The sequence below is a fragment of the Ziziphus jujuba genome, chromosome 5 (assembly GCF_031755915.1).
Source record: "Ziziphus jujuba cultivar Dongzao chromosome 5, ASM3175591v1".
Lineage (NCBI taxonomy): Eukaryota > Viridiplantae > Streptophyta > Magnoliopsida > Rosales > Rhamnaceae > Ziziphus > Ziziphus jujuba.
This window is the reverse complement of record NC_083383.1, coordinates 2,043,242-2,064,262: the sequence shown is the minus strand read 5'-3', so window position 1 is coordinate 2,064,262 and position 21,021 is coordinate 2,043,242. Positions and strand designations below refer to the sequence as shown.

The following is a 21,021-nucleotide window of genomic DNA, read 5'->3' as shown; positions in this document are numbered from 1 at the left end:
CATAATTACATATATATTTCTTTATGTAATAGGTAAAAGTGTAAATTGTGTATTTTTAATTTAAGTACGTACTATTGTACAAGCAATATTTCATTCAGCAATAAGTTCTAAAATTAAGTTGCTCTAAATGTTCGTACAAAAAAATTGGCATTCTTTGAAAAAGGAACACACTACCTGCATTTTTTTTTTTTTTATTGCTTGCAGCAGTAAAGATACATCATTGGATAGATCGAACATATGATCCTTGTAGAATTGGGAACTCATTTGACAGTAGCAATGAATATTTTTCTTACTATTATTGTGAAATTAGTGCATTTTTCTGCTTCTCTCCCTAAAAATTTATTCTAGAACAAAATCATAAAAACTATAAAGCTTATTGCATTCAATTTTGACATTTAAAACACTACATTAATCAACTCTTACTACGACATGCAAGATAATACCAATGGAACTACTTACCATTCGGAAGAATAAAATTACATATTTAACAAGGAATGAAACATATAGTTGTTTTTCCATTTCAATAATATGTATCGTTAATAAACCGGTGGCTTCTTATTTTTAGAAGCTAAAAATGTGAACCACTATCTTAGTAGGGTGTTTGATTAAAAAAAAAAAAAGACAAAAAGCTATGATATTCCAAAATATATATATATATATATATATATATATATATATATATATATATATATATATATATATATATATAAATATAATAATAATAATAATAAAAAAGAGGAAGGAAAAGCAATTGGATATGCATCAAGTTAAAAGGCAAATATTAGTGGAATTGACAAGTATAGTATATATTGAGTTTAACAAAGAAACTTGACTAATTAGTACATGGTCGGTCTGAAATATTTATTATGCATTGAGCACGGAAATGGAAAAGTATTTTTTGGTAGGCAGAAAACACTTTCAGAGAATCCACTAAAGAAGGGACAATGACATTTCCATAACAGATGGTTCATGCAATGTACATGATTACAATCATCTATTTCTCACTGTTGCATGGCATGGTAATATACGCATGGGCAAAAGTGTCATCAAACACTATATACATATATTATAAATTAAAAAAAAAAATCCTATTTAATTAGGAAAATCAACTGGGTGAAGCCGCAGCTACCAAATTTAGATTCCTCGTCTCCACAATCCATATCTTTATGACCGTTGAATTTGCAACTTCAAATAGTGGGTCCAACCCTGATCATACGCCTTAGAATATCCGGAGCAAATTTCAACTTTCAACTTTCACCCATAAAAAAAAAAAGAAAGAGAAAAGAAAATTCCAATTTTGAAGGCGTGCGGTAAACTCTTCCCCTCTCGCCCCTCGGGGATGGCACGTGATATTGGTATGGAGAAGCACGTGCGTCGGAAATTTTATGTGGATGTGGGACATGATCGGGCGGTTGATATGGGACGCTGAATTCGAGCAGCACGCGAAAACGGAGTGGTGATTGGATCCACTCGTATCCTTCCTGACTAGCACACTAATCCATGGCTTCGGAACTTAACTCGCCGTATTCTCACCATATTTCACCTCTTAATTTTCTGGTTTTGGCTTTGGTATTCTCAACCAAATGGACTCGTATATTCCAAGCACCGTCCATCAGCTCCACGTGTCGAACATGCAGATCAGATCGTATCTTGGGACCCACCTACCCCCAAAATATGTACATTTTTAATATACGAACGATCACATATCGTCCAAAGGATGTAGTATAGACTAGGGTGTAGCACGGTTGATGATGAACTTGAATCCACTGGTAAGGGTCCCACCCACTTCCCTATCAAAGTTATTCGTTTCGACCTGTTATAAAAAAGTCCAGATGAGCCTTATCGGCATATGCGGGAATGAATGATGGTGGTGTAAGGACCCACCGGAAATTTGGTATGGGACCCACTACTACTACAGGCAATCATATAGTGGAGTCCTTTGACCGGTGATGGCTACTATCGCTTTAACATGTATAAGAATGCAATAAAAGACAAAAGCTATTTCTCATACTAGCTAGGAGGGTCCTCCACATTATTTCTCTAGCCATTTTTATAGTTTTCCAACTTTGTTTTTTTGAGATTCACCAAAAAAAAAAAAAAAAAAAAAACTTTGATTTTTTGAGTTTTGTCTTATTGTTTTTAAAAGACCACCAACTTTTTCTTTTTCTTTTTCTTTTTTACTCTTTTCCCTCTTGTGGTGTCCATCAAACTTTTTTTTTTTTTTTCTATAATATCCTATTATATGGGACGTTAGTGCAAAATGAGGCGACTAATGATTGTTTATAATTACAAAAATCTCTTCTTTTATGATTTTCCATTTTCTTTTTTCTTTTTTTTTGAATAATTCGATTTTCCATTTTCTTATTGTGAACTTTTTTGCTCACACGCGGTAAGTCGGGAGGTTATAAGTTATGGAGAATGACGTATTTTTACCTCAAAATAATTCTTCTTTCATGCAAATTGAATGATAACGATGTTTCATTATTATATTTTTCTTTCTATTTTTTTCCTTCCAGAAAATCAAACATATCGGTATTATAATTCTATAAAATTAGGATAAAATACAGGTTAATGACCCACGTCTATTATCATGCATGTATTGAATTTTTTTTTTTTTGAAAAAAAGGGTGCAATTTTTACACTATTATATCGTTCTTAACCAAAAAAAAAAAAAAAAAGTGAAGTAATTTAATCTGAGTCAGGGGAAATTAAATACATAAGGGAAAAAAGAAAAAAAGAAAAGGGAAACATTCACTAAAGTGGTTTTAATTTTTAGTTATTTTGGTGTGATAAAACCAAAGAAAGGCAAAGTGAAGTTGATATATACTTGATAGAGCAGTTAAAACCACGGGGATTAAAGGATAATAGAGTAAGGAAGGGTGGGGTGAGTAGTGCATGAACTTTAAAGAACAAGCAAATGATTGAGATTATTATTATTATAGGAAAAACAAATAAGATGTAATTAATTATAATGAAAACAAAAACATTAATCAGGAATTAAACACACAAGCAAGAGCACGTACAAAAGGGAAAGAAAATAAAAATAAAAAATGAAAGAAGCAGGGGAAGGGGGGTGGGGGGTCCACATGTGATATAAAATAAGTGAAGGTGAAAGAAGCTAAAAATGGGCGTGGCATGAGTAGGGGAACATGGAAGCAGTATAGAGTGTAGGGATGCAAGGAGACATTTGCTTCTGAAATATTCTTATCGCACAGTATTCATTATTGATAGAAAGATGAAAAACATCTCTATTTTTGTCTTTACAATAAATAAATTAAAAACATTTCCTTTTAATTAATTATTATTTTATTCACAATACAGATATCATCATCATCATCAGCTGGTAATACTATTTATCCTGTTATCATCTTCTCACTTTCTTCTTACTTAGATCGATGGGTATGTCAATGCGGCTCCAATTTCGAGACTACTTTCAAAGGCTTTTTTAACCTTTTAATTTTCAAATAAATTGATTGCTACTGAGTAAAGTTTCAGGGAAAAAAAGATAATAAAAGGGAAAAGATTTTGAATCTTAGTTTCGTGGTTCAGGGGTCCGATTGTAGATTTGTTTCAGTACTTTTTGTATGCTGTCCCTGCCAGATAGTTCTTTAGTTTGTTGTTAATGGTATTGCATTATCTAGTTTTATTATGTTACGTCTTTGTTTTTGTTTTCCCTTTTTTTTTTTTATCTACTTGGCAGCTACTATCGATATATTACTTTGTCTCGCCGCCGATGTTAATTTTGTAAACATGTTGTAGCCAAACATTCAAATAAGACAAGTTTGAAGTAGAACCTGAAACTCTTGCAGTTGTTGCACCGTTTCATTTGGAATAATGTTTGACCACCGTCCTCAAACTTAGAAAGAATGTACTGAACTATATAGTTTCATAACCCCCCATCCGCCCGAATTTTAGTTTTTTCTTTTATAAAAAAAAGAAAAAAAGAAATAACAATATTAATTTGTTTATTTGGTTGATAGTGGTGGTGAGTGGACATGTAAATGAACTTTTTTTTTTTTTTTTAATAATTAGCGTTGCGTAATTGATTGTCTCATTGAAAATGCAATAGAGTTGGTAAACCATAAATGTTAATGTCACAAAATCTCGATGATAATGAAAGGGGAAAGAAGCAAGCATGACATTGAAATCCATCATTTTTCCAATCCAATTATGTTGGTTGACCGCAATTCTCTGCTTGTGGATGTGGTGCTCTGCATAATGCTTACTTATTATGCCCATATCCACCCAATGTATAAGATTTTTTCGCTCTCATTTTCTTATTTTGGTGATCATCACATTTGACAGTGATACAGCATTAGGACCATAACTTTACTATATCTTATTTCATAATTCAATATTATATTAGGACCATAACTTTACTAATAACGTTAAGGAATACTTTGACAGAGACTGTCACTTTTTTTTTTTTTTTCTTTTTTTTCCCTTCGTGTGAAACTCTTGCATTATTATTATTATTTTGAAATAACACTGCCATCAAAATCTAACGAACTACTAGTTTGCTTTAACAAAAAATTGAGATGGAAGTTCTAAAATTAAAAAACAAGCATACAATATTAGTATTTAATACCTTTCCGAAGTGAGAAATAGCCCACACTGTGTGTTCTCTCTAATGTTGAAGCCCAACCAGTGCTCCATAAGGGCGGATCAGAATCCCAAGGTAAACAATTGGGCGATAACTGCCAATAAAGCCCATTGGAAACTACGCAGTTCCTACGAAATATCGACCCATTAAAGGAAGCCCATAACAGGTTAAATCTGGCGCCCTAGTAAACGGAAAAACCGAAAAAAAAAAAACTGCGGCCGTCACCGTGCTGGTTGAGGTGTGAGATGGTTTGGGGTTTTATAGGGTTTAAGGCTGTGCGGAGGAAACCCTAGCTTGCTTTTAGGAGGAGAAATGGAGGGCTTAAACGTTTCAGATGCTAATTTGATCGTGCACTTACATCCCTCGAAGAGTAACAACATATACGACGCGATCCTCCGCGAGCTCAGCTCGTTGCTTTTCAAGTACTTTTTTTTTTTTTTTTTTTTAAATTTTTTTTTGAATTTTTGGGTGCTTTCTAGTTTTCGATATAGAAGAGCTTCTTATAATTGCTGTTACTGGTTTCTTGCTGTTGGTTTTACCCGGATTAATTGATTTTAAATTGCTTGTTCGGCTGATTTGACCATGCCCGAATTCTTCCTGTATTTCATTCTCCTGTTTGATCGTGGAAAAAAAAAACATGAACAAAAGACATGGGTTAAAACAAAAGGGTGAGCTCTCGAATGTTGTAACCAAGTCTTGTTTTATAGATGGGTTAGCAAAGGTTTCAAACGCTGTTTTTTTAACTATATTTCCTGTCCTAATCATTTGGATGCAGCACTGTTGTATGAGGGTGTTATAGACACTAATTGTTTATGTACATTTGGTTTAATGTCGTTATGTATTGACATTGGCCAATAAATTTGCTAGTTGAATATGACACATTCTCAGTTTGTAGATTTTGTGGTTCTATTTGTTTTGCAATTTCAAGTTTCGAAGACTTTTTGGTTCTCTATTCTTCATTGTTGAAAGCCACTGACTGCTTGTGGTTCTGGAGAGAGACTGCAGTTTTGCAGAGTATACCCATAAGAGTTTGCATTTAAAATGTATTATGCCAAACTCAATATGTAGATGATCTGTTCTTTGTGGCCTTTGTTGAATAATATTCTTCCTAATTTTAATAATACTACAGTGTTAATTTTTTATTGTTTCGTTGGGTAGTTACTGTTTATATGTTGATTGCATTTTATGCTCTGGTGTCTATCACAGGTTTAATGAAAATTTTGATGGTGTTGTGTTGGCTTATGAGTTCAACATTCTAGATAAGAATGCGAAGATTCTAATTGGGATTCATCCTTTTTTCGGTGTGAGACTAAAAGCGAAGTTGTTACTTTTTTCTCCTAAACCTGATATGCTTTTAGGTAAATTCTCTTACCCATATTTATTTTCGTTGCATCAGTACAAAAATTCTTTGGGGATACTATTTCTGGCCAGTAAATTAAAAGTGTGTCCTTTGATGAACAAGAATGTTCTGGTGACTTATTTAAATTGGTGGACATTATTCTTTTTGTTTATGGAATTTCTTAGGACGGAATAGAACTTACATCTTTTCATAGATTGGTACATGAATGTGCCGCTTGTGTTGGTGTATCCTTCTATGTTAACCGTGCTGAAATTTATAGTTGCTATTATTTCCAGAAGGGAAAGTGGTGAAACTTTCTCAAGGATCCATTCATCTTATTGTTCTTGGCTTTTCATCTGCTACTATAATAGATGAGGACATTCGTGAAGAATTTCTATTCAAAACTGTAAGCACTTCTTCACCATAATGTACTAATTGCTTTTATTTATTTGTTTGAAACTAAATTTAAATTATTCTGTACTTTATTTTTAATAGAAACATGAAGAGGAAGTATTTATTAGCAAATTTCACAAGCGGCATGTGATAAAGATTGGAAATATGCTAAGGTTCCTAGTCAAAAGGTAATCGATCATTTTTACCTAATCTCCTCCCCCACTCCAACAAAAAGTTTCATTGAGAATCTCCAAAGAGTGCCAACGGCTTTAGTGTTATGTCAAAAGTTTTTGTGCTTGCTTCTTGTAATTTTATGGGAAAAAAGAAGTAAATTCTGCGATTTTCTTTTGGAATTGTTGTCGTAACGAAGAAAAAAGTATACATTTAAGTGACGGTTTGGGTGATATAATTTATGGTGTTAATTCAACTTTGCAGTTTTGATGAGGAAATACTGCATATATCTGGCTCTCTAGTTCCACCTCACACTGGAAGCATTTGGTGGTTAGATAGACATTCAAAAGAAGTTTCACAACCTGACAGGTTTTGAGCTCAACTTGTAGTTTCAGAACTTAATAGTTTATAGTATCAACGAAGAGAATAAAAGTTCTTTGCTTCTTGATTGTAAGTTGTTAAAAAAAATTTGTAGGGGTAACAAGAGCAGAGAAGCTGAGGAAGAAACCATCCTGCAGGCGAATGGTACTGTTGGTGGCACAGAGGTATTTTCGATCAACAATGACCACAAAATCAAGAAGTCAAAAAGAAAAAGGATAAGAGAAGAAAGCTGAAGGCTGCTATAGGGTGTTCATTGTGCTTATTTTGTTCTCAGGTCATTTTTAAATCCCCTATAGAATCAAATGCATTTGTTTTGAAACTAGATGAAAAGTTATCCGGGTCAAAAAGTGGATACTTGTGTTTATTAACAAATTGAATTTGACTTTCATGACTTGGCATGAGCAGATGATGTGAAAGAGATCAAAAAATTTAGCCCAACTAGTGACTACTACAAGTAAACCATTGTAGTTTTGCAGAGATCTATTTTTAATGAGTAGATCCCTGTATGAACTCTCTGACAGACTCACTTTTAACCTCAATTTTTCTAGGTTCAAGTCCATTATAACCAGTAATAATGATTTAGGCAAGTTGGAATTCTTGATATGTACTGAGTGTGGAGTTCTTGCTGTCACCTCTAGGAATTTAAAGGTGAACATGCTCATCCATAATGAATGATAATTTGGTATTTCTCTTTTTGTTTTAGTGTGATAGAGGGTGAGACTTTGTAAAATGGGTCTCACTTTAGAAATTTGCCTGCTATTGGAAGGAGTGACAAAACTCGATTGGGTGCTGAGCTTGTACTGTTGTCTATGCAGAGGTTTTTGAAATGTATTTATGACTGGTGAATCGCTTTATGTCCAGAGGCCTGCTGATGCAAAGTTCAAGGGGAACGTTGTAGAATGAAGAACCTAAACCATTAAATTTTTAACTTACCATTTCAATTTGCAATGCTCCTTTTACAGTTTTGCTGTATAATATAGCCATTCCCCCCCTTTATGATTTTGAAGGGCTTAGTTACTTTTTTTTCGTTTTTAAGGGCTTAGTTGTTTAGGTTATGTTCGTTAGTATTTTCAAGGCTTGTTGTAATATTCATTTGTAAACTTCACACTGATTTTAGTGCCAGAACACCTTCATGCTAGTGCAGTTGCTGTTTTGCTGGAGAAATTAAAAGGTCCTTGATTTCCTAACATAAGGCAGCTTATAATTATTATAATTATAAGTTTCTGGATAATAATTTTCAACGAGTCTCATCTGTACGTCATCAACAATTATTGGCTTGCAAGTTATAGCCAATTAATTAAGCACATTGTTCTTCCAAACGCTATGATGAAGTTGTTTGCAGTGGTTACTTTACTTGTTAGGTCCAAGATAGATATACAGCTTAGTTGTTGAAATTCGCAGCCCGTGTGGATTTGATTCCGATTGCTGAAGCTGAACTCTAGATTAAGCAATTTTTGTGTTTTCGAATGCTGTAACTAGATTAAAGCACCACAGATGCTAATCATTTAGGCTTCCTTCTGGATTTCCCATTTCATCAAATCTAATTTGTTTGGGGAAAAAAAAAAATCTAAAGTGGACAGCAAGTGTGGGTTTGCCAATCATTTTTATTGGAAATTCGGGTATTGTAAAGTACATTCCATCTGCACCATGAACTTATGATTAGCATTGCAGTTCTTTTCCATGTATGGGCAAACCCCTTATAAAGACAGATGCATTTGTAGGTGGAATACTCGTATTTTATTTATTTATTTATTATTATTTTTTTTCCATGACTATCATTATCAAGTATGGGACGGGCATAGAAAGCAACCCTTTCCTATTCCAGTCTCTCTTTCAACTCATGGAAATTCTTTGAAATAAAAATTTAAAAGGTTATATTTAAAATAAAATAAGAAAGAAAAAAAAAATTGATGAGCTGAAAATGGACGAGGCATAGAGTGGGAGAAGATGGGGTTTTCAGATTGGTGAATGATTCTCAGTTCCATGTGACCCAAAACAAAAGATTATTTTAAAATTAATAAAAAAACAAACAAGAAAAGGCAGTGACAAAAGTTTTCCGTAGAATCCGGCAGTGTAACATGCTCCAGCTCTTATTTATCGAAGTAGAAAATGCAAAACCTTGTGTATCTCTTTTTTCTCAGTTCTCATTGGATTTTGTTAACCTTTTCTTTATATGAAAGGACATTTTTTACATTTGTTAAAAACTAACAAATCTTTTTATTTGGTTTTTTCCTTGAAAATTTCTTCATATCACCCACTTCTCACGTCTGACATCTCTCTCCCTCTCTCTCTCTCTCTCTCTCTCTCTCTCTCTGTGCGTCTTGATTCTTGATAATGGATTTCAAAGATCTTTTTGCAGGGAAGAAGATTTGCCTTCTTAAATTTCACTTGTCTTGTTTTGTTCATATTTATAAGTGATTTGCTTATCTGTTGCAATAAAAAAGAAACTAGCAGCGTCAAGTGGATCTTTCTTCTAGCATCTTTTAAATTTTCTCTCTGACTTGGTAAACATTCCAAAACAATGAATGCTCTTCTGCAATTATTGCTCTAGTCCATACATGGTTCCAATTTCCATGTGCATACCTATGATTATGAAATAAAATGTATATGCTTACCTAAATAAACAATATAACCCAAATTTAAGAAAATGAACTAAAAAAAATAACAAAGTAGACATAAAACACAAAGCGCTGAGCTCTAAAGGGGGAAAAAGAAGCAGGTTAGGTATTGAAAGACTGGTACTGAACTTGAGGAGCTGCCTAACTTAGTCTATGGCTGAAAAACAAAGAAGCTAAATAAATTCAGTGGTGGCTAAATCGTTTTCTAAATGATTTGGCCACCAATGTAAGAGATAGTATATATACATATAGATTGTGGCTTGGGGGGATGTATAATTTAGAGATTGTAACTATAATATGCATCTCAATAACGCATTTTAACTACCAAATCTAATGGCTTAAGTATGCCAATCATTTTCAATCATTTGACATGCAATTTAAAATCTTAATCTGCTCAGAAATGATTAGTGCTTGAAGAGTAATTTCTGCCAACATCCCACCCACCATTATTTTGTCCGCAGTCATTAAACACATTATCCTTTATCATATGCATCACATTGTCCCTAATCATGTTTGCTTGTATAGCTTAATCCTTAATGTAAAATAATATACTTAATTTCATTATCCATCATTGAGAGAGAATATATAGGATTGAAGCTAGAGGTTTGGTAGTACAGCTAGCAATAGGAATATAGGATTTTTTTTCTTTTATTATTATTATTATTTTTTTTGGGGATGAAGTGGAATGTTATAATATAATAGCTAGTGTAAGTAATATATTTATTGCTTTATGTTCCAGCTTTTTTTATGGAACAAAACAAATAAAAAAAATATTGATGATTGAAGACAAAAGGACGGCGGTTTACAAAAGATTGGAATTTGGAGTTGGGAGAGGGCATGGGAGTGATGGCTCTCGCTCTGTAAGTACGGATTTATTGGGAATGACAGCCACAAAGATATCGAAACAAACAAACTATAAAGAAAGAAAAAAAAAATTAGGGTTTATACTTAAAAGAGTAAGTTTTTTAATAGGCAATGTTAGAGAAATTATGTTGGGCAATATTAGATAGTTTATTTTGCTCAATTGCATGTCACCTAATTACTTGTAATTTTGTGGGTATTTTTGGGCAAATATCAAGTAATTTATGTCATCTAATTGATGATGGAAATATCTTAATCACATATTATCAAATAAAAATTAAACAATATAAACGGTTTTACATTGTTGAGGGAAATATTTGTGATGTTTTATTATTCATCATCATTTATGATGATTAAAAAGTTATATAGTAAATTTTAATTGTAGTAGTTAATTATATTAGTTTTATAATAAAATTTTAGAAGTTAACATTCTGGTAGTAATAATGCATGTAAATACTATTGATGATTGTTTACAAACGATGATAAATGAATTATAATATGAAAATGATTGTTTGATAGACCTTTGCTCTCTCCCATGTGGGCGTTGGATTTAGTTTGAAACCTTATCTGTTAGCTCTATCAAATCTATGGGTGGTAAAGAGAGAGAGAGAGAGAGAGAGAGAGAGAGAGAGAGAGAGGGGGGGTTTGATTCTGAAAATCCAAAAGCTATAGATTATTAGATTGTGCAAAATTAATTCACCGTCCAACAAATCATGGTGTGAAAAGGTAGAAGCAACGGATGCTTGATAGGGAGTGCATGCGTTCAGAAAAATAATAAGGAGACATATGCATTTGCACATTTATTCATTTGTACTGTGTACGTGTTAGTGCAACTCTCCCTGTACTGTCTTCTCCTTTTGCTCCCCTCCCATACACCCCTGCCCCAGATTCCTCCTCAACTCTTGCATCCATACTTTTTTATTTTTATTTTTATTTTTATTTTATTAAATATTTACTTTTCCATTTCCCTGCGGCAACTCAAAGAAAAGAAAACAATTTTTTTGTTTTTTTTTTTTTTTTGGTGGGGATGGAATATATGGCTGCAACTAAATAAATACATATATATATATATATATATATATATATATATATATATATATATATATATATATATATATATATATATATATATATGTCTTGCTTATAAGCGTTTTTATTTAGTTTAATTTAATCATTTGAAATTAATGTTTTTTGATTGAAATTTTTATGCATGTCAACATGTACACAAAATTAAATTGGTTTTGGTTGACATGTTTGTGTATTTCAAGCTATTGAATTTGTGAGGGTTTTACGTCAACGGACGACCAATGAGCTGTTTAATAACTGCCAGCTGGGATTTTATAAATAAATATCTACATAAACCACCCATTTATAATTCTAATTATATTATTATATGTTGATATAAATATAGGAAAATGCAGAGGAGAGGGCAAACTGTGTGATTCCATTCAACAATATGAAAGCTTGTTGTTGGAAGAAATTTCCCATAATTAGTATTATAATCAAATTTAGTCACAAAAGTATCTGCAAACCAGGAAACGCTGTTTTGACAATGACGGCAAGTGTACGCTTCAATCACACCCAAACCCAATCATATTTTCTACTCTTTATAATATAATAATTTCCATTACTTATTTGACTTAACTAGGTTTCAATTCCATAACAACATACATCTACATATATATTATCACCTTTTTTTTATAATATAATATGACATAATTAATCCAAAGATATATATTTATAGCTATATATATATATATATTCTTATCTTAAAAAGTGATGCGAATCAAGTTCCCTAGCTGTATATAATATACATACAATTATTATGTGTGGAAAACTGTGGTGAAATGAGTAGCGTCCTTAATTTTCCAGACAATGAAAAAACATCATCTATATATATGCACAAAACCTTTAAATAGTCGAACCATTTGCTTTCGATGTAGTCATACGGGAGAATGAAATTAAAGTAAAATATAATATATTACTTAGTAACTTCTTTTTTTTTTTTCCCTTCTTTTTTTGGGGATTTAGCCGTTCATGATAGACAAATCTGACTGCTAGCAAATTAATTATTTAATCACATATTGAATAGAGGAAAAAAAATTAAATAAAAAACTTATATCGGCTTTCAAGTTTACCCGGCTAATTAATAATTAAATTAATTAAATATGGACATTATAATTGGTGTACCTGGTCAATCCTCTGTTTTCTTGTGCCAACCCAGCAACAGCTAGGCAAGGGCATTGTCTTCATTTTGCGTTCAAACACTCCGTCAATCTTTCTTCATTTTCTTGACTAATAAACAATATAAATCTCAGAATGTGACAATTGACAATTTCCAAAATGATGCATTTATGAGATGCACTGCATATAACTGCTGTATGTTCAAATAGAGATTACAATTTGATCTTATTAAAATTTATTCAAATCTACCCTTGAATTCATTTACAAAACCCATCACAGGCTTCTCGCAATTTCTGATTTGAATGCATCACAGCAAATACCTAACACCAAACATTGCTACGTGAAGTTGATTTCGTGAATAACTTTTAGATTTTTATTCAAATTATTAGAAAACAATAATATATATATATATATGTATAAAAATCTTACTCAATTGACAAGACTAAAATTTTCCTAATCAAACAAAAATTAAACAAGTGTTACTTCGGATAACATCCAGGATGGACACCCCGTAAATCTTGAAATCAGACAGCTAGACATGCATGCATATGAAATGCGGTAAGAAATTAAATTAATTATAATGTTTTTAATTTTACAAATAATTAATTTATATATTTCCATATTGGATAATTTGTAAATTAATTAACTAAAACAAACGTGTGCATACTAGGTTCACTGTTCTGACATAAATCCTATCCTAAATGAAGATTTCATCCACAGTAATATTCATGAATACAAATTAAAATATGATACGATTTTTCCTAATCCTTAATAATAAACATTGGATTAGAAGAGTATATATAGCGACAAAATTACAAACAAAATTGAGCTACCAATGGTCCAATGGTATCCATCCGAGACGTGTCAAAAACACAAGCATCTGAATATTAAGACCGAAAGAGGTTGGCATGTGCCAGCTACGGAATAATACTCAATAGATATGAATATACAACCTTGTCCATGTAATGTAGCACCAACATTGTCGGCTTTTAATCCAACTTACTTAACACCAAAAAGTGGATTAGAAAAGGGATTAAATTAATTAAGGCATGAATCCCTATATTGGTTGACTGTTTAAACTTTCAAACTGGCAACAAAAGTGTAAGTTTTTTTTTCTGTTATATTACTTAACTATTGAGAAGGCCACGCTCTTTTTCCACCGACCACAAAAAAGTGTTTACGTAATAAAGTCTTTTCACCAACAAGTGTGATTATGTAAGCATTTAAAAAAAATGATTGTTTTAATGTAACATGCTTTGAGTTTGTCCAAATGCTTTTTCATATATATATATATATATATATATTTCACCTTTTAGCTTTGTATGAGGTGTAAAACCACCAAACAGAGAAGAGTGACTTCTTATATTTCAAAAATTAGAAAATAACTCCAAGATAAGGAATTAATAATTCATTAAGCTAAACATAAGCTAGTTATTTGAAAGAGGCAAGAGTGAAAGCCAAGCACGATATGGCATGGTGTATACGGTGTTCGTATGGCATGGTGTATACGGTGTTCGTATGACATAGTGTACATGGTGTACGTGAAGTTGTGTGTAAGAGTCGTAATAAAATAAACAATATATAAAGTACAACTTACCAAGTGGGTTTTCCTTTTGTTATTCACTTTTGATTTTAATAATTATAAGAGCCCGTACGAGAAGGAGACGAGAGGACCGTGGGTTCGTGAAGCCCGTGACGGGTTCAGTACAACTAAGCTGGCTCCGAACCTAGACGTCTCTTTTACAAACAAAAAAATAATAATAATAAAAATAAAGAAAAGGAAAAGAAAAGTACTGCGGCCAAGTCCTTTGCAACTGGTTTTTCGTGTCGTTGCGGCCACATCAATATTATCATTAGATATACGACCCCCCGTTTCCTTATTGGCTCAGCGGAAAGGGTAGGGAGTCTCCCAAGGAGAGATAGAGAGAGAGAGAGGCGGTGCCACGTTAGCACCTGACACCTACGTGGGATAACGATATTCCTAGAGAACCGTGGAGAAATTAACCCCTGCCTCATTAAAATACGCCACGTCATCAGCTCATCGTGCCACTGGGTCCCTTTTAACCTTGAGAGACGAGATTCATAACATGGTTCCAGTCCCACAGGATAAAAAAATAATGAGGACCCCATCCTCAGCCATGAAATGAATGCTCTTGGATTGTCCAAGTTACCCCTTCCCAAATCATGCATATATTCCCTAAATCTTCCAACAAACTTTGTTCCCAAATAGAAACAAAGAAAACAGATAAATTAAAATCGACAAAAATTCAAATTAGGAAAACTGGAAAAGAAAAGAAATGCGAATTTCATTTAATATATATATATATATATATATATGTTATGTTGTGAAATCATGTTATAATGTTAAGATATAAATTGTAGATTTGAGAGGATGTGTTTGGTTAAAAAAACATTGAACAAGGAAAATAAATGGTATGATCCTTAAATCCTAACAAGTAGGGTACAAATTTGTAATATGACGCTTGGGGGGATGTACCCTACCTCCCATAACATGCACGTGGACCCATGAATCCCCCAATAGCACTCCTACTGACCAAATTTCTCTAAGTGCCCTTTTTTTTTTTTTTTAAATAATGGGTTTAGGCCCATGGCAAAATCTTTAGGGTGAGATAATGAAAATGATTGATCATGATGGTCACTTTAAGTGCCACATGTCGAGGTTTGGAGCTTCGAATTAGAAAATATATGTCATATATTATATAAATAATTGTTAAATTTGATCGGTTAAGGGTGCTCAAATACAGGCAAGAGACTGATTAGGAGAGACATATTTTGGCCGCTTGTTTTGGGCATTTTAAAGACAAGGAAAGAGGGGGTATCCTGGCACATGGGGCGTGGTCAGATTTGGAGAATACAAAATCGTTCCCTTTGGAAGGGTTTATATTTGTTATTTTTTTTTTTTTATGAAATTTGTAAATTTAAATTTAAATTAAAAAAAAGGGGTTTTAAAGAGTTAAAAAAGCATCTCCAACCACTTTTTAGGAAAAATAATTTTAGTATTTTGGGTTTTTCCCCCAACTACGCATGTGGTGGGTCTTGAGTTTCAGTCTTCAACTTCGTGTGCTCAAGGCATACCGCACGAGCAGTCCCTAATACTGTTAAACTCTTTCTCGGCATCTTTTTTTTCTTTTTTTCTTTTTTTTTTATAATAAATTTTTATGGCGTCTTTCGCAGCAGTTTTGGCTGTATACAAATCCCCAAGTTTTAATCAAGCAACCAACATATTCATTTTGTTTGTGTATAGCACTACTTTCTAATCAATAAATAGCAGATTAGTTTTTTATGGAAAAATTAAAAAAATAAAAATAGCAGATTAGTTTTTCAGAAGACTTCATCATTAATTTAGTAATAATCAATATAATAACCTTGTGAGCTTCAATCTCTTGAAAAAAAAGAAAAAAAAAAAGAAGATTTTTTTTTTTTTTTTTTTTTTTGGGTCTGAAAATGATCGTTAAATTTATAATCTGAGGTTAACAGTTTATTCAGATAAAGATATTTGTGTCGGTGTAAAACCTTGAAAAGCTTCCATCAAGAACGCTTCTTCGTTAAATTTCTCAGCACAAACCTCTGTTTGCCAATTTCTTTTTGTTCAAGTTTTGCAGCCATCATTTTTACGTTGTCACTCCCAGAGAGTAGATGCTTAGCCGAATTTGAGATTTATATCACCGCTTTCCTATTTTTGTTGCCGTTTCTCCATTTAGTAATCGTTATTTATTGTGTTTCATTTATCACACCGATATATTACTAATCTAATCTGTCCCTTTGAGGATGAGACATTTATTCCCAAATAATTACACTATATATATAGAATAGATCTCACATCAATTTGATAATTTTATCATTAAATTTTCTGCTGTAAGATGTTATATCTCTTTAATATTTAAGATTTTTTAAAAAAAATTTAATATAGATTTAATAATATTCTAAACTTTTATTTAGACCTATTGATAAAACTATTATTTCCATTTGATAAAAATCTCACCACATATATATATCATGCTATCAAGTGAAATTAATTCAATAAGTATGTTATTCGTATCTATACTACACCAAAATGGAAAGAAATAGTTGAAAATGATCTAAATACATATTTTATATGCATATATATATATATATATATAAATTATCATTTCGAAAATATTTTAAAGTTTATCTAAGAAATGATAATGCGCACAATAAATATAATAAATATAAGATCTAGATTGGCAAATTCATTTTGTTTCACATATTAATTCTTTAAGAAGAATTATTTTTTAATTTCAAAAATGTAAAATAGAAAAGTAAAGGTTTATATGGTAAACATTTAATCTTTTAATGAGATTATGTGAAATTTGGTTACATGTTTGGCAAAATAGTAGGAATTGTCTTTTTTATGAAAATAAAATAAGCAATACAGATTTTGTTTTGTTATTCCAAGTTCCTATTTTTTATTTATTTATTTTTTTTCTTCTTTTGGGGAGGAAACGTTCTACGTTCTTATTAGGAAAGTATTGTTAATAAGGGGGTAGATTACCATTTCTTATGTTATTCTACTACGTTCTTATTTTTTATTTTTTATTTTTGGGTAAAAATTATACTTATATGGAACGTATTGTAAATTTGTAAGAGTACCGCAGGTGATATTTTTGGTGTCAAACTACATGCCATATTCATTATATTTTTGTTTTCTGAATAACCATGCACATTCAAATTCATTTTGATAATTGCAAACCTCACTTGACATATACATTCAATAAGTATTAATATTGAGGCATACACTGGTAAATTCACCACTTTTTAGACGAAGGATATCAGAGTATGTCTCAAATTCATGATTTCATGAACCAATGATCTTAGAGTTGAATTCAACTATCTTCCATATCAATATATATATATATATATATACATATATATATATATATATATATATTGTAATATTTATTCTTTTTTGGTAATAACATTGATTTGTGATTATACTATTATGGTATGAGTATCTCATCATTCATTATTCGTTACCAATCTCCATAAATCTACCCATGGTCAGCAAATCACTGCCTTTTAGAAAATTGCTGCAAAACAGCAGACAGTGGGTCGTAATTATCTCAAAAACGAAGCCCACTTTCCCACCCTCGGTCTTTATAAAAGCCTCCTCCGTCCCACTTGTTCGAACCCCCCAAATTCTTCACTCACCTTCTTTGTACACAAAAGCGAACCAAAAACAACAAAACACAAAATTTCTCACTTTCACTTTCGTAGCCAAAACAACAAAAATGTCAGTCGGACTCGGAAAATGCACCAAGATCCGTCACATTGTCAGGCTGCGCCAAATGCTGCGGCGGTGGCGCAACAAGGCCCGGATGTCGGCCAACCGCATACCCTCCGATGTCCCCGCCGGACACGTGGCGGTCTGCGTGGGTAGGAGCTGCAGGAGATTCGTGGTGCGGGCGACGTACCTGAACCACCCCGTCTTCAAGAATCTACTAGTACAAGCCGAAGAGGAATACGGGTTCAACAACCATGGCCCGCTTGCCATTCCCTGCGAAGAATCGCTCTTCGAGGAAGTTCTCCGCTTCATTTCCCGATCCGAGTCCGGTAACTCTAGCACCCGGTTCGTCAATCTCGAGGACTTTCAGAGATACTGCCACGTTGGCATCAGGAGTAACCTGGATTTTTGGCCCGATTCTCGGCCCTTGCTTCATGGGTTTGCAGAGAAGAGTATATGGTAAGTTTCAAAACCAGCTGATTGGGGTGGTTTTATTTCTATATATAATAAAGAGAATGCTTTTGGTTCTAACCCGGGTGTGACTCAGTCCGAGTTTGCTCTCGCTCCAAGGAAGCCCATCGGGTTAAATGAATTAGAGTGAGTGACTGAGTTCAGGTTCACAGTTGATTCGGCTGAGTTTTGTTACCGAGTGTGGATCATCTATTTTTTATGGGAATTTTACTTTACCAAATGGATTGGTAAAGGCTGGAGCCGAGTAACTGAGCCTGGATATATAGAAAAAATGCTCCGAAGAATGCAATGGAGATGGCAAAATGGGTGGGGGAGTTGTCCACCGAGTCGTCCCGGGTTCGAATCGGAGTGGAGGCAGATTCTTGAAACTTTAATTTGAAGCAGAGGCAGGCAAAGAACCAAAAAAAAAAAAAAAAAAAAAAAAAAAAGAAAAGTGGAAGAAATGGATATTGATTGGGTCGCTTTTTTATTTCTATTTTTTGTAAATTCTGTGATTTATTGATTAATTAATGAAAAATTGTAGAGAAATTCCGGTATAAATGTGCATCAAGCATCATATTCGTAGCCATAATACCTTCTTTGACAACGAATATGTATAATATATACATATATATATATATATTTGCTTCTGTCCTATCTTATTTTATTTATTTATTTGTTTTGGGTTTTAGTGTCATATATATATTTCAACGGTGGTAGCCGTTGGGTGGGAGTTATAATGGCACCAAACCACGTGCAAGCAAAGCCATTTTCTTCCAATTTGCTCTGTTTCACCTGACCTGATTCAACTTTGTCTTCTAACTTCTTAAAAAATAAATGGGTGTGTTTGATGTTTCCTCTGTTGTTAAAATATTGGTCATCAGTAACATATAGACCATAGTAATAATCGAATGAGTTTTCTGTATGGGACCCTTGACATTCCACTTTCATAGTTTTGTTTCGCGGTCAGGATCCTCTGATGGTTATCTATGCGATATATCACAGTTGATTTCGTTAGCAATGAAAAGTTATACAAAAGTTATTACATTGCAAGATCAACATTTATTCATTTTGTCTCTTATCTTCTTAATAATGTTCAGATTAAGATAAGATACCTTAATTTACACACAACTTTACTCAAAGAAATGTAGACATTTACTTCTTACCGTTCTTTCTCTTTGTGGGATTAATAATTATTTTCAAGATGTGTCTGTTATAGAGTCAAATTTGAAATATTACTCTGCAATAGAGCAATCAAATGCTTTTTAAGCATGCTTAAGAAATTGATGTAAAGTTAATTTTATTGTTACTCTTTTTGTTTTTCGAACAAATATGCATGACTTAAAAGCAAATATCGATGCTACTCATGACAACAAAAACAAGTTAACTTGTGCCTGCGTATTTGTGTGTTTTATTTTTTATTTTATTTTATTATTATTATTTTTCACTTTCTCCACGAAACTGATTTAGTTGATCCTCAACAAAACAATGGATTAAAGTGGTGGAGCGTTATCAGTAGATGCTAGGCTTCGGAATTGAAAAAAGTGCTTTTTTTTTTTTTTTTTTTTTGGTCAGCTCATCAAGTTTTTAATTGATCTGCCGCTGTTAGAACACCACAATATTCGTCCTTTCGGGGTTAATGCTCATCGATCATTCAATATCCTTTTACTTAAAAGAGGACGGAATGGAAGAAAAGAGTTGTTGGGAAGTGGGTAAAAAGGAAAACTCAAAAATGATTTCGTTTATTCAAATGCATATATCATTGGAAAGACTCGTTGAAGGGTAATCCTTCAAGACATTGATAATTCAGCTGCTGGGCAACAACTTTTTAGATGGGCCATAAACAATAGAAGTCACACTCATCTGCCAATCATAGCGTTCCCTTATTATGATCCTTTGACCTCTGATCAACCTTGCATTCTTTTAGGTGTCTTAAGTTCTAGGACCCAAAAAGGGAAATGGTAAAAAGAAAAAAGAAAAAAAAAATAATTAAAAAAAATGGTTTATGGTACTCTCTCAGGCTGTGCGCCTATTCTATATATGTACTCGCTGGATCAGGCTGTGTTTGATTACAAAAACACAACTAAAACCATCGATCGGACCACCATAATTTCCTATTAACGTTGACCGATGACCTAGACTCCAATATCAATGACTTTGGCTCCTCTTCCAAGCAAAGTAAATATTTAAACCATATTATAGTATAGACTTTGTTTTTATTATGTCTGGATTAAATTATTATCAAAAACAAAAAAAAAAAAAATGTCAGTGGATTAAATGGTCAAAAGATTTTTTTGACCACGAGACTGTATAGAAATCCATGCAAGTGAGATGCACCGCGTAGACTCCCGCCGGTGGAAGTTGTAATTTATAACGAAACAGGACCGAGCTAGCGCGTACAGTCATTTTTATGGTTTAAAAAACGAGGAGGTCGTACGTTAGAGTTATAATATCCGACCATGTGAGAATTTGACTTTGATTGCCCGAAAGTACTGCTACAACAAATATGGAGTGTCGTAATCAAAAAACTAGTGGGGAAGCTTTTGGGTCTAATGTATCAAAGACCAGAAAAAAGAAAACAAAAAAAAGGTCGAATCGAAGATTTGAATCGTGTTGAAATGAAAGGAATAGAACAAGTAGTAGTGGAGGATTTGAACACTTTTTTGGGAAAGTAAATTCTCTTAGTGATCGAAAAGTATGTGAAAAATAAAATTGGTTTGCAATAGTAGGGATCTAATCACTAATAAGAGTATGTGAA

General features: G+C 32.8%; 2 protein-coding genes across 5 annotated transcripts; both read left to right on the top strand.

Moving 5' to 3' along the window:
- The first annotated feature begins 4,776 nt into the window (after positions 1-4,776).
- On the top strand, positions 4,777-8,030 carry LOC107420376 (uncharacterized). 4 transcript variants are annotated; one of them, XM_048476489.2, is made up of 7 exons: positions 4,777-5,025; positions 5,810-5,961; positions 6,239-6,348; positions 6,438-6,523; positions 6,771-6,875; positions 6,982-7,161; positions 7,591-8,030. In XM_048476489.2, the coding sequence occupies exons 1-6, from the start codon at positions 4,916-4,918 to the stop codon at positions 7,118-7,120; spliced, it is 702 nt and encodes a 233-aa protein (XP_048332446.2). In that variant the 5' UTR covers positions 4,777-4,915; the 3' UTR covers positions 7,121-7,161; positions 7,591-8,030. The 4 variants fall into 4 exon arrangements, 3 of the variants coding, with proteins under 3 accessions (XP_048332446.2, XP_015884800.2, XP_060673765.1); XR_007241735.2 differs by having other exon boundaries at positions 4,778-5,025; positions 6,982-7,535; positions 7,703-8,030; XM_016029314.4 differs by having other exon boundaries at positions 4,779-5,025; positions 7,703-8,030.
- A 9,673-nt stretch (positions 8,031-17,703) lies between these two features.
- On the top strand, positions 17,704-18,824 carry LOC107435838 (auxin-induced protein 6B). The gene has a single exon (XM_016047469.4). The coding sequence runs from the start codon at positions 17,821-17,823 to the stop codon at positions 18,274-18,276; it is 456 nt and encodes a 151-aa protein (XP_015902955.1). The 5' UTR covers positions 17,704-17,820; the 3' UTR covers positions 18,277-18,824.
- The last annotated feature ends 2,197 nt before the right edge of the window (positions 18,825-21,021 follow it).

Coding starts and splice junctions, on each gene's coding strand:
- LOC107420376 (XM_048476489.2), top strand. CDS start 4,916: ATGGAGGGCTTAAACGTTTCAGATGCTAATTTGATCGTGCACTTACAT. Junction 5,026..5,809: donor CTCAGCTCGTTGCTTTTCAA/GTACTTTTTTTT, acceptor TGTCTATCACAG/GTTTAATGAAAATTTTGATG. Junction 5,962..6,238: donor TAAACCTGATATGCTTTTAG/GTAAATTCTCTT, acceptor TATTATTTCCAG/AAGGGAAAGTGGTGAAACTT.
- LOC107435838 (XM_016047469.4), top strand. CDS start 17,821: ATGTCAGTCGGACTCGGAAAATGCACCAAGATCCGTCACATTGTCAGG.